Genomic DNA, 13,969 nt, shown 5'->3' with positions numbered 1-13,969 from the left:
CTTTTACTTTTACTCTGTTCACTGTTAAAAATGTTTGATAGTAAATTACTAAAAACTTATTTAAATGGCAATCAAGAATATTTTCAACATGGGGCGCCTGGGTGGCTCAGTCGGTTAAGCGTCTGCCTTCAGCTCAGGTCATGATCCCAGGGTGCTGGGATTGAGCCCCATGTGGGCTCCCTGCTCAGCGGAGAGCCTGCTTCTCCCTCTGCCTCTGACCCCTGCTCCTGTTCCCCCTCCCCACTCATGCTCTCTCTCAAATAAATAAATAAAATCTTTAAAAAAAAGAAGAAGAATTTCAACACATATTTCCACACACTTCAGTAAAAAACCTACCTGGAGACAGAAACCATGTTTCTTAAGTAAATCAAATTTTTTAATTTAATTTCTGATTAATAGATAGATCAACACTGACTTGGAGTATAACTGTATAAATGGTCAAGTTGACCTTTAACAGTCTAATCTCCATTCTCTGATGTTTTTTACTAGTCTCTGACGGGTCTCATTCTCTTTCATCCATTTTGCATCAACACCCCACTGCCCTCAGCCCCACTTAATCCTCAGGAAGGGATTTCATACTATTCACCCTTCAGGAGGAATTTAAGCCAACTGTTTCTTCAGTTGGAGCTGTTAACACTTGTCATCTGTATGGAATTTAAGAATATTGCTCTAGTAAAGGATTATAGGTATCAAAGCTTACAAAGAGTTGGTATTGTTTAGTATTAAGGACAGTGTTCCAGTGCCCATGAAAATATAATACATAGATCCACTTTTCCTATAGCCCTGTATGTAAAGCTGAGGAACAATACATAGACAGATACAGTCACACATATATACATACTCCCACACATATACAGATTTGCTGAAATACTATATTTGAAAGAAACAAAAACCAGTTAATGCAAGAAGATATCAGTTTTAAATAATTTTTTCACTCTGTCTTTAAAATTTGTATATGTGTGTATGTAAATAAATACATATATGCACATATATATAAAAATTGTAGAGAATATCCAATTATATATTTATAAGTAATGGCAAGACTTTTGTAGTGGATCCATATGAAGACATGAAGTAATCATATTACGGTAAGAAAACAAATGCTATTCATCTACATTTGCATAGAAAAAGAGTTTCTAATCTTTGTAAGGCAGAATATTTTCTTCCTGCGATTTTACTGACAGGACACAAACACTATTTTAATTCTCTGGATAAGAACTGCTTTACTTATCACAGAAAATCTTCCTAAAATATTGACTTCAAAAGTCCTTTTCATGAGTGCTATACTTAAATATTAGTTGAGCACCCTTCGTCCAAACCTCTGTTATGTGAATTAAGGCAAAGTCAAGGAACACCTAATAGTTCAGAGTATCACAGTACAAACTGGTTCAAACCTTCTTGTGTGAGATGTTTCAAGTGCCTTAGGTTAATCTGGACATCAAAGTATTTGCCCTTGATTCTTGTCTGTCACTATCATAGAGAACAGAATCCTCAAGAAAGACTTCTCTTTCAAAGAGAGATTATTGCAACCAATAATCTCTCTTTGAAAAAAAGAAAATAGTACCAGAGTCATAGTCACTGTGAAGCTAAAAATGTTATAGGTCATCTAATGTAATTAACTCCTTTTACAGGTCAGGGAACTCAAAGGGACTTCCACCATTTCCCACAGTGAATTAATAACAAACCCCAAATCAAAAATTAGGTTTCTTAAACTCCAAACCAACATTTTTTATTTCTTAATTGTACCATATGAGTAATAAAGAGGTTAACATCTATGACACCAAATTATCAGAGTAATATATACAGGGGAATAGCAGATATAAAAATCTAGTAAAGATCTAAGTAACTACTTGAAACTTTAATAGGCAAGTTAGCAAAGTCACCCTTTATGAATGAGTCCACATTCTTTCAACTTTATTGTGAATGGTTATTCTCCATATTGTAAGTCTCAGAAAGCCACATAATGCCGCATTTTAAGGGCCAACTAACCTGAACACTTTGGTTTTCCATGTGTCTGAACAAATGTTTAGAACATGTGATGTAGGTGTCTCTAAAGTTATCCCCGTATCATTCTAAATTGGAAGTAATAAAGTAGTAGTTTTAAGAAAGGAGATAATATAAATAAGAGCTTTAAAAGATTGTGTTTTCAGTAGATGTCATTAAATACCTCCCTAAATAAAACCTAATAAAAATATAGATATTAATTTTAATTTTATTGTAATCTTATTCTGTATGTCCTCTCTTGGAGGTGAGAATAATGATAAACCCACAAAACGATAAAGTGAAATAAAGTATAAAAACTAAATACAATTCAAAGCTTGAATAACTGTTATCTGCTTTTATAATTAATTGGTATCGTGTTGACAACACCAGACTCCTATAATATCTTGTAGGTTACACTCTGTTTGGATATAATAGGATTACCCCTTCTGGTAAATAGATACTGGTTCAGTATCATCTCAGGATAATCTGGTCTTGGGTATAAAAAACCCAATGTCTCAAAAAATGTAGATAATCATATTTAACATAATACATTTTACTTTTAAAAGTTTCCTTACATAAGGGAAACAAACGCAAAAGTGAACTATTGGGACTTCATCAAGATAAGTTTTTGCACAGCAAAGGAAACAGTCGACAAAACCAAAAGGCAACAGACAGAATGGGAAAAGATATTTGCAAATGTCTTTTCAGATAAAGGGCTAGTATCCAAAATCTATAAAGAACCTATCAAATTCAACACCCAAAGAACAAATAATCCAATCAAGAAATGGGCAGAAGACATGAACAGACATTTCTGCAAAGAAGACATCCAAATGGCCAACAGACACATGAAAAAATGCTCAATAGCACTCAGCATCAGGGAAATACAAATCACAACCATAACGAAATATCACCTCACACTGGTTCGAATGGCTAACATTTACAAGTCAGGAAATGACAGATGTTGGTGAGGATGCAGAGAAAGGACAACCCTCTTATACTGTTGGTCGGAATGCAAGCTGGTGCAGTATGGAGGTTCCTCAAAAAGTTGAAAATAGTGCTGCTCTACGACCCAGCAATTGCACTACTGGGTATTTACCCTGAAGATACAAATGTAGGGATCCAAAGGGGCACCTGCACCCCAATGTTTATAGCAGCAATGTCCACAATAGCCAAACTATGGAAAGAGCCCAGATGTCTATCAACAGATGAATGGATAAAGATGATGTGGTATGTATAGATAGATAGATAGATAGATAGATAGATAGATAGATAGATAGATAGATACACAATGGAATAATACTCAGCCATCAAAAAAATGAAATCTTGCCATTTGCAATGATGTGGATGGAACTAGAGGGTATTATCCTAAGCGAAATAAGTAAATACAAGAAAGAATTATCATAGGATCTCACTCATGTGGAATTTAAGAAACAAAACAGAGGATCACAGAGCAAGAGAGGAAAGAATACAACAAGAGGAAATCAGAGAGGGAGACAAACCATAAGAGACCCTTTATCACAGAAAACAAACTAAGGGTTGCTGGAGGGGAGGGGGTTAAGGGTGAGGGGATGGGGTAACTGGGTGATGGACATTAAGAAAGGCACGTGATGAATCACTGACCTCTACCTCTGAAACTAATAATACATTATATGTTCATTAATTGAATTTAGATTAAAAAAACAAATAAAAAAATAAAAGTTCCCTTACCATAAAGTATGAAAGGAAAAGGCCTTTCTGAGTCTAGTAAGAATAGATTTAACTAATTGAAAGTCCTGAACTTCTTTACCTCAAAAAAGTAGCTTTAATAAAATTGAAAAGCAACAATACACTAGGAAAATATTTGCAATGTGACAATACGTTAGTACCCTTAATATGTAAAGAGCATTTTTAGCTAGATTTAAAAAAACAGTTAAGAGCAAGATAAACAAGGAAATTAAGAGCAAAGGAAATGAACATACATTTCCTAGAAGAAAAAATACAAATGGCAAAAGAAAGCACATACAAAAAAGTTCAATTAAAAAAAATTATCTTACCAACTCTGCTACTTTCTGGAATTTCAAAATTATAAATAGCTTCTGTGAAAATAGGGCGGTTGTCATTGTCATCCTCCACTCTGATGGGCAGTGGAAGAGGTAAGTCTGCTGAATACCCATCTGCAGTCGAGGCATAGGCAATTAACTGGAAAACAGGAAAAAGCAAGACCAATAGTCCATTAATATAAGATTCTAGCAAGAGAGAACACTATGCTTTATCTGCTACCTTCTCTGCAAATCTTTTTGGTAATTAACCACTTAAAAAATTCTATTCAATTCTTTTTTCATCATCAAAGCATCAAATGGAAAAACACTTTAAGTGCAGTAAGAGGCATCCAGTATTTGGTAAAAATGGCTGCAATTCAAAAAACTCGAGTGTAGCCAAGTCAGAGACAACTCTGTCCATTAGACTCAGGTTAGAGTCCTTATTCTCCCCATAATCAGAAAGTTATATTGGGGAGAACAATTAAATTCACTGCAATGGGAAAGATCCTACTACATCATCTAAATAAAGCCATGATTCTCAATCTTGCAACTAACAAGCCCTTTTATTGTTTTACCTCATAGATCACATATTTGTAAGAGATTTTCTAACAAAACATATTTACCAGTTTCTGCATTGCCAATTAATCAAAGGGTAACGTAATGTCAAATAGAATGTATTTCTTTCTTTTATTTAAATTCAATCAGCCAACATATAGTATTTCTATTCAGCGTGTGATTACAACACCAAGTTGAAAATTTTCTAAACAAAAGCAAAGAAATGTCATGTGGTGAACATCAGTTACATTTGCTTACCAGCATCTCTTCCTTCTTCTAGGAAGAGAATCCCTCTTTCTTACGGAGAAACATCCCCCCCTGCACTACAGGGATGACCACATGATCCCACAGAATTTACCATATTGCACTGAAAATTGTCTGAGTTATTCCTCATTGACTGTAAGCTCATTCATATCAGAAGGCTGACTTATTGACCTTGTTTGGGTTTGGTCTCCCACTTTTGCTTCCTTATCTAGTTCTCAGACATGATCAGAGAATCACATAAGTGAAAGGAAGAACCAAAAAAAATTTTCTAAATAAATAAATAAAGAGAACAGAGCAGAATAGGGAAGAAGTCCCTTCCAATCAATGGTGGCCACATCCTGGAGACAGGAAAATGTAGCATGAGAAGAGACAGAAAGTATCTCATAAACAAAACCAACTCCAGGAAATGTACCGGAATTTACATCCAAATACAACTAAACCTTTTTGCTTCACTTTAAGCTTACCTAACAGAAGTTAAAATAGAGAGCAGATCAAATATTCCAAAATATTGCACAACCTATTTCCTTTGACTCTAAGAAGAGAATGCAAGAAGACAGGAAAGCGTACATGGAGTATCAGAAGAAACATAGTTTAATCATTTAAAATCATGTATATCAATAAAACGCCTACATCAAAAATATCATATTCTTCACGATCCACAGGCCGGGTACAATACAGATTTCCAGTGTCTTTTTCTATGAAAAACAAATTCAAAGGTTCTTGGTCAACTCCACGCCCACTTATTGAGTAGAAGATGGTATAGTTCTGTGCTGCATCAGACTGAACCTAAAAGGGAAAAACCGTATTTTTAAAAACTTTAAATTAAAATCTGTTGAATTGCTATTTTTTTAAGATGTAGCTTATGCATTTCTATTTTTTTTTTATTTTAAAGAGACGTTCATAAGATAATCACATTTATCACTTCATCAGCACACAAAAGAGTAAGGAGCATTTGGCAAAAGATTTTTTTAAACTCTCAGATTTAATGAAAATAATGTTCAACATAAAGAGTAACCAAAGAAAATGTAATTAAAAACAATAAAGCACAATTTCCCATCTAGAGATCTGGCAAAGATAGAAAAGAACTTCAATACCCATTGTTAGCAGGAGCCCGGCCATCAGGGACTCTCACATACAGGTGAAGGGAAAGTTAATTTGAATGTTTCTTAGGGAGGGGAACTGGCAAAAATTAAAAGAATGACATATGAGCATAAATAGGGAAGACTCTTCCTGGCAGAGGAAACACAAAGTACAAAGGGACCGGGTTAGGGTTGTGCCCAGAGTGTTCAAGGAGCAGTAAAGAGACCACTGTGGTTGGAGCAGAGAAAGCTAGCAGGCAAGAAGTAGGAGATGATCGCCATGTCATGTAAATGATTCCAAGAGTGTTGACTTTTCCTTGTAGTCAGGTAAGAAGCCATTGGAAAATTTAGACAAGAGTAACATACGTAATTTATATTCTCAAAAGACAATACTTGGTGTTTTGTTAAGACTACACGTGGGTGGGTAGGTAAGCAAAGAAGGAGGAAGACCATTTAATTACTGCAAGAATTCATGAGAGTAGTAGGGGTGGTGAGAAATGCTTAGATTCTGGATATAATTTGCAGGTACCGCCAACAGGATTTGCCGATGGGTTGGATGTGTGTTGTGAAGATGACACTATGTCAGAGGCTGCTAATATCCCCTAACATCTATTCTGCCCATATTCCTTTGTGTTGGAATTTATAGCTGAGTGCAAGACTGCCCAAAAGAAATACATTTCTCAGTCTCCCTTATAATTAGGTACGGTCACATGAAGAGATCGGGTTAATGGGATATGAGCAAAAATAACATATGCATGCCCTAGACTGTGCTCTGGAAAGTGAAGGGATGTGTTCCCCCATTTGGACACAATGATGAGCTATCTTGAACCTGCAGAGATGGCCAAGCTAAAAAAGAAAGAAGTCTAGGTGATTTTTCAAATTAGAATCTCTTTACCAGATCACAATTTCACATAAAATAAATACATTTCTGTCATGCTTATGCCACTCAGTGGCACTTTGGTTCCTGAATTAGTGGCTGCCCTAATGTTTTCTCCATCATGGAGAAAACAGCATGTCCCCTGGTTGTGGATTCTGCAGTGTAACTTGGGGATTCATTCCTGAAAGTTCAATCTAAATTTTGTGTCTTCAGTCCCCCAATTCTGTTAACTGCTTATACGCTGTAATAAATCCCTATCTGTTAACTACTTAGAGAGAAGTATGTTCTCTACAACTAAAACCTTACCCAATAGACTCTAATACCCCAACAACTGAAAGAATGGAGGTACCATTGATTGAGATGGAGGATGATTTTAGGAGAAAACCCAAACTTCTTTTTTCTGCATATGTTATGTTTGAAATGTCCATTAAGCTTCCAAGTGGAAATACCAATTTGGCAATCTGTCCTAGAAATATGAGGTCTTAAGCCTCTGATAGATAGTAGTAGTTAAAGCTACGAGACTGGATGAGATTACCGAGAGAGTGAATATAAATAAACAAGAGACAAAGTTCACAGGCTGAGCTTAGAGCTCTCCAAAGTTTGGAGGGGGTGGCATACGGGAATGAGGAGGAACCAGCCAAACATACTAAGAAAGAGTGGCCAGTGAGGTAAGTGGAAAACTAGGAGAGTGGTGTCCTAGAAGCCAAGTGAAGAAAGTATCCGGAGGAGGAGGGAAGGGTCAGCTATGTCAAATGGACACAGGTCAAGGAAAAGAGGACTGAGAGGTGGCGACTGGCTTAGCAAAGCAGAGGCTAAAATTAGCTATGATCAGTATAACTCTGGTAATCAAAATCATTCTTAATATGCCTCCTGAGTGCCTCAAATACAAAATTTGAAAAGAAGAAACAAGGTCTAGCATTGAAGTATGGAAGACACTGGAAGGGAGGAGACAGATCACACTGTTGGAATGAAACATCAAGCACAGTAATAGGAAAAGGCAAGCACTGGGCCAGAGCCCTACCTCAGCAACTGCTTTCATTGTTTATGTTCCATCTAGCTCTTTATGAAAACTAAACCTGACCTGGTTAAAAACTCCTTTTTTTTTAGAAAAAAGTTAAATTCCCTAACAGGACACACATGGTCCATTATGGCTTGGCCTCTACCTGCCTCTTTGGCCTCATCTCCCTGCTCCGGCCCCATCATAACCAGGAGGGCTGAGCTACCCAGGAGCTACTAAGGAGCTCACCTTCACCTCTGTACCTCCCTCTTCTTCCATAATTACTAACCTGCACAACACTTTCCCATCCTTTAGGTCCTAGCTCAGATGTCTCCTCATCTAAGTCTTTTCTTGATTTGTCCATTTCATCCCAGGACTTAGTGCTGATCCCATGAATTCTCAGATCACCCAAACCATCTCTGCCACGCACCCATCACTCAGTATTGTAACCGTGTGTCTACCTCTGTCTTCCTTACTAGGCTTATAACCTACATGAGAGCCAAGGTATGGCTAAATTTATTTCTAGGGTCGTACTTAGAGCAGTGCCTTCTGTGGGACATAGCAGGTCCTCGATAGCCAGCTGCTAAATGAATGAATAAGCTCATAAAGATCATTTACTGGTTGTAGTCTTTTTCATATTATTATTAGTTTTTTAGTGATTTTCTCATTTTACTTACTTTGATTATACTTCATGAATATCTTCAATCAAATCTGTTTCTTTTTAAGTATCTAAAGAGTTATGAAACCTGAACAAAACAGACTCTGGAATTAAAACACTCCCAATCAGAAAGAATGTAAAACCTACCTGTTGAAGAAATAAAGGGAACGGGCCCAGAAAATTCTCTTGCATTGAGCAGGGAATAGGGGCCCATCTCCTCTTGGAACGCCTGAGAACGGTTTCTTTAGTATCTCTTTTCCTCAGTACCTGAATTTAGAGAAAGAAAATTAAATAAATAAAAGTATCACAGCCGACTTTGTTGTGAAGGAGTGGACAGTCCATCAACCTCATGCCTCCCTGGAGGCTCAGTCTCAGGAGTTTCCAAGCTGAAGCTAAAGGCCAGATAATAAGGTCTTTTTGTGTTAGATGGGGAAGAAAGAATGCATCCACAGTTTAAAAGTTTCATAAACTGAAGAATTTCATTTTGTATACTTTTCTAACACTGACCAAACTTTCAGGTTAGGAAAATCATCACTGCACTCTTGGTTTTTCTTCTTCTTTCCCACATAGAAATAGTGAACATGTCCTCTTTATAACACTCTAAAGACAGCCTGTCCTTTCTGCTAAAACCTCACATTCTCAAGAGAACCAGAGCAAGAAAAGGCACGTTCTTCATTGCCTTCACACTCCAATCTGCGCTCTCTAATATGGTAGCTCTAACTATATGTGACTATTTAAATTTAAATTGATTGTAATTAAATAAAATATAAAGTGCCATCCTTCGGTTGCACTAGCCACATGCCAAGTGCTCACTAAGCATTAATATTCGGCTACCATATCAGACAGTGCAGATTATAGAACATTTCCATCATCCCAAAAAGTTCCACTGGACTTCTGAGTGATTTCCATCTCATTGCATGGTGTTGCAAGGAAGCTATTTTATTTCCTAACAATTAATTAATAATTTTATTGAACATGTATTAAGGTTCTAAATAGTCATTTAAATTAACTTTCTCATTAATTCACTAAACATCGATTTGTTGTAACCCAGTCTAAACCTTTCATCATTTTTGTGATGACCTACACAATGGCGTTCCTCACGATGTAGAATCTAGAACTGCAGCGAATGACAGCCAATACCATGCCGTGTATCCAAATACTTACACACACTTCAGGATTCCCATCTCATTTTAACGTCAGAATCACTGTGACACTTGAAATCGATCTCTTATTCCCTGGAAACCACTGTTCTTACCATTAATTTAACATGAACCTATTGACTACAAGTTAGGTATTACCGAGGCTATAAGCACAAAAGGAATCAATTCGTGCCCTCAAGCAACTACAGATAAAATTGTTTGCACAAATAAAAAAAAAAATTCCAAATGCTTACAAAAGAGGGGTAACCAAACTGACACGGACACACAAAAGCAATTAGTTGGACTTTAGAGGTGGAAGAAGCCTTCCCGGAGGAGGTGCCATTTAGGATTAACAAAGCAAAACCCAAAGCCAATGGTTAGCCAGTGTTGGTGGGTGAGAAGGGGAAGAGAGAGAGGGAGGGAGGGAAAGCAAACTGAAGGGGAGGGAAAAGAAGAGGATAAAAACCGATTTATCCTTTTGGCCTCTTTGCAATTTTTTAACTTTTTAAAATTTTTTTAAGATTTTATTTATTTGATAGAGAAAGAAAGAGAGCACAAGCAGGGGGAGTGGAAGAGAGAGAAGCAGGTTCCCTGCTGAGCAGGGAACCCTATGCAGGGCTCGATCCCAGGACCCTGGGATCATGACCTGAGCTGAAGGCAGACACTTAACTGACTAAGCCACCCAGGCAACCCCCTCTTTGCAATTGTTAATGAAAGTATTTAAATTTAAAAAAAAGCATGCCTGAAAATATCAATATATTTTGAATACCTTCTTCTGATGTTCCAGGAGCACCTTAATCTTTTTCTGTGTCTGGGTTTTGGTGTCAGAAAGCCATATGGTGAATGATCTGTTCTCATCAGACAACACCACATTGCTGGTTGTGTATACTGAGCCGTCATCGAGAACTCTGAAGTCAGGGTCACCGGACTGGATGAGGTCTGCAGACCTGAGGCACTCTTTCAAATTAACTGCAAGCAAAAGTTTCCAAGTTGCAAAGTAGAAACACATGCAAAGAGACAAAAAGAAGTGTTAAAACAATGTATACATCTTCTTCAAAATCATGAAGTAGAATAAAATAAACCAATCACTTCACATTTACCAAATACCTTAGATTCTTTACATGTATAAAAAAATGACAACTGTCTTTCAGTTAAAAAATAATTCTGGATTGTATACATTTCTTAAGTAAGGTGTTTTTAAACCTTTATATGTTTCTAGAGGCTTATGAAAATGATCTTCCTATTAAAGAGGTGTATGTGCTGCAATCATGACCAAGCTGAGCTACACGCCCCCACACACAGCTGAAAAAACAAACAGAAAGGTCCCCCCCACCAACACTATAGTTTGAGTCTTTTAAGACTCAGCCAGAAGTTATACACATGAGCCCAAAGAGCAACAGAGGGTATGAATTTCGCCAACAGTCAAGTAAGGAAAGGCTCTCTTTGAAATCTTTCACTGGCACTCCTGTTATCCACCTCCTGCCAACCACCAGCTCCCCTTATGCCCACAGTTCTCTCTGCGTTCCTAGTCCTAGCTTTCCAGGGCTCCTCACTGAAACTCTGCATGTGCGTCTTCTCCTCTCCCTGGGAGTTTTCCTCCTGGGAGTAAAAAGTAATAAAATATAAAGATCAATAGCAGTGGTTTGAAACTTCTATCAAAAGTATCGAATTCATCTCATTCTTCAACTATCTGTTTTAACAACAACCGAACTGATAGATTAATGCTGATATATTAATGCACACTTAAGTAATAACCTCTCAAGGGATTAGTTACCCATGTAAAGCTTTGTCACTTTGATTCAAATCTGTCACCGATGGAAACACTGAATCAAAAAGAAGTGAACATCTTTAGGAACGATGACATATTTCTCTCATCTTCACATTTTTAGCATAATGATAACCTCTCGTCTATCCCCCAAAGGAACACCCTCCTCTTTTACATCCTCTTTTTTCTTCCTTCCCATAGGAATAAAGTGACATTTGTTTGATAAAAATTAAATGAGGCACTTAACCAGAAATGGGACACTTTGCTGAAAAAGTAAATTTGATATGTCTGGGACAAGCTATATCTTTTTAAACAAAACAAAACATGGTGCTTTCCTCTTGTATTCCCTAGATCACATGGAAAGTCCACCTGGGCAGAGCTTCCCAGCTGTTGGGAAAGTTTATAAAGTTCCCCAAATTCTCCATGTGAATTAAGTTCAGTTTGGATGGAATGGCTCATCTTGTGATGTTCCTCAACGGAGCTCTAGCACTGATAAAAAAAAAAAAAAAAAAAAAAAACTGCTCTTACTTTCTCAGCCACTTATCTATACTTCTCTAATGCTTAGAATATTAGGGTAATGAAAGCGTTACATTCTACATGTAACTTTTTTTAAAGATTTTATTTATTTATTTAGAGAGAGCACACCCGTGAGTGGAGAGAGGGGCAGAGGGACAGGGAAAGAGGGAATCCCAAGCAGGCTCCATGCCCAGCTTAGAGACCGATGTGGGGCTGGATCTCAGGATCCTGAGATCATGACCTGAGCTGAAATCAAGAGTCAGATGCTTAACCGACTGAGCCACCCAGGTGCCCCTACATGTAACTCTTTATGTAATCTTTAAACTGTTAAAACATAAATTACTACAAAAATGGGGATTTAGAATATTTGCACTGGAATCAACCACAGAATTCAATAGGGTTATAAAGAATAGAATATATATTTAAACTATCTTGAATTGTATCTAAGTATAAATAGATTAAGGCTAATTCCAGAGGATAATATCCAAAGATTGGATAATATACTCTTTTCAGCATAAGTAAACTAAATTTCTGTTTTAAAAACACTTGTTTTGAAATTTCTCACCTCTGCCGACTATTTTGTCTGCCTCTAGTTCGGAAGGTATGTTAAATGTCACCTTTTCACAGCCCTCACAAGCAAAACTGAAGACCTAGAATTAAAAAAAAAAAAGGTCACATTAATACAGTATAGAATAAAGAACAAAGTTTCAGATAAACAAGAAAAGTAGGTCCTAGAGATCTACTGTAAAATATAGTGCCTATAGTTAACAATACCATATTATATACTTAAAATTTTTGCTAAAAGCATAGTGCTCTTATCATAAGAAAATAATAAAAATTAAATAAAGAGGGTGGGAGGAAACTTTTAGAGATAATGGATATATGTATGTCATAGATTGTGGTGATGATTTCATAGATGTATACTTATCTCTAAACTCATCAAGTTGTATATATTAAACATGTACAGCTTTTTGTATGTCAATCTTGCCTCAATAAAGTGGTTTAAAAAAAAGGAGAAACAAAACCACATGATTATCTCAATAGATGCAAGCAATTGACAAAATCCAACCTCTATTTACAATTAAAAGCCATCAATAAACTAGGAATACAAAGGAACTTGCTCAACATGATAAAGGACATGTATGGAAAACTTACAACCAACATCATACTTAATGAAGAAAGACCGAACGCTTTCCTTTGACATCAGCAACAAGACAATGATGCCCTCTCTCACCACTTCTATTCAACATAATACAGGAGCTTCTAGACAGGGTGATTGTACATGCACACGCATGCGCACATACAAACACACACATATATACACACACAAATCAAAGGCCTCTAGATTGGAAAGGAAGGAGCAAAAAGTCTCTTTTTGCAGATGATGTGATCTTGTACGTAGAAAATCCAAAGGAATCAAAAATAATAAATGAGTTCAGCAAGGTTGCAAGATACAAGATTAACATACAAAAGTCGACTACATTCCTATATACTAGCAATAAAAAAATCTGAAAATAAAGGTAAGCAACTACTTGCATTCATGATAGGTGTTCCATCTTCATGGATCAGAAGATAAATTTCCAAAATTCACCAGAGTCAATGCAATCTCCATTAAAATCCCAAAAAGCTTTTTTCAGAAATTAAAAATTAATCCTTGTAGAAATGCAAGGGACCCAAAGACCCAAATAAACTTAAAAACAACTAAGTCATAAGACTTACATTTCCTAATTTCAAAATTTACTACAAAGATACGATAATCAAGACAGAGTGTTACTGGCATAAGGGTAAACATATAGACAAATGGAACAGAACTGAAATCCTATAAATTAGCCTTTACATTTGTGGTTAGCCAATTTTGGGCAAAGGTTTCAGAAAGTTCAAGGGAAAAAGTCTTTTCAACAAAGGGTGCCGAGACAATTAAATATCCTCATTAAAAAATGAATTTGTATCCTTACCTCATACCACATGTAAAATTACCTCAAAGTGGATCACAGACCTAAAGAACTAAAACTATTTAGAGGAAAACTGAAAATAAATCTTTATGATCTTGGGTTAGGCAATGATGCCTTATAACACCAAAAGCACAAATGATAAAAGAAAAATGAATAGGACTTAATC

At 36.5% G+C, this 13,969-nt stretch overlaps 1 protein-coding gene across 1 annotated transcript in view; it reads right to left on the bottom strand.

Moving 5' to 3' along the window:
• Positions 1-13,969, bottom strand: part of DSC3 (desmocollin 3) — a 41,771-nt gene that overhangs the window by 24,197 nt on the left and 3,605 nt on the right. Inside the window, exons 2-6 of the mRNA XM_034996282.1 lie at positions 12,417-12,501; positions 10,340-10,539; positions 8,579-8,698; positions 5,451-5,606; positions 4,017-4,161 (exon numbers count right to left, since the gene is read on the bottom strand). Of these exons, the coding sequence (XP_034852173.1) occupies positions 4,017-4,161; positions 5,451-5,606; positions 8,579-8,698; positions 10,340-10,539; positions 12,417-12,501 (706 nt within the window). The remainder of the gene's footprint in view (positions 1-4,016; positions 4,162-5,450; positions 5,607-8,578; positions 8,699-10,339; positions 10,540-12,416; positions 12,502-13,969) is intronic.

This window comes from Mirounga leonina, unplaced genomic scaffold (assembly GCF_011800145.1).
Source record: "Mirounga leonina isolate KUSES-001 unplaced genomic scaffold, KU_Mleo_1.0 Mir_93, whole genome shotgun sequence".
NCBI lineage: Eukaryota > Metazoa > Chordata > Mammalia > Carnivora > Phocidae > Mirounga > Mirounga leonina.
This window is presented reverse-complemented; position numbering and strand designations above follow the sequence as displayed.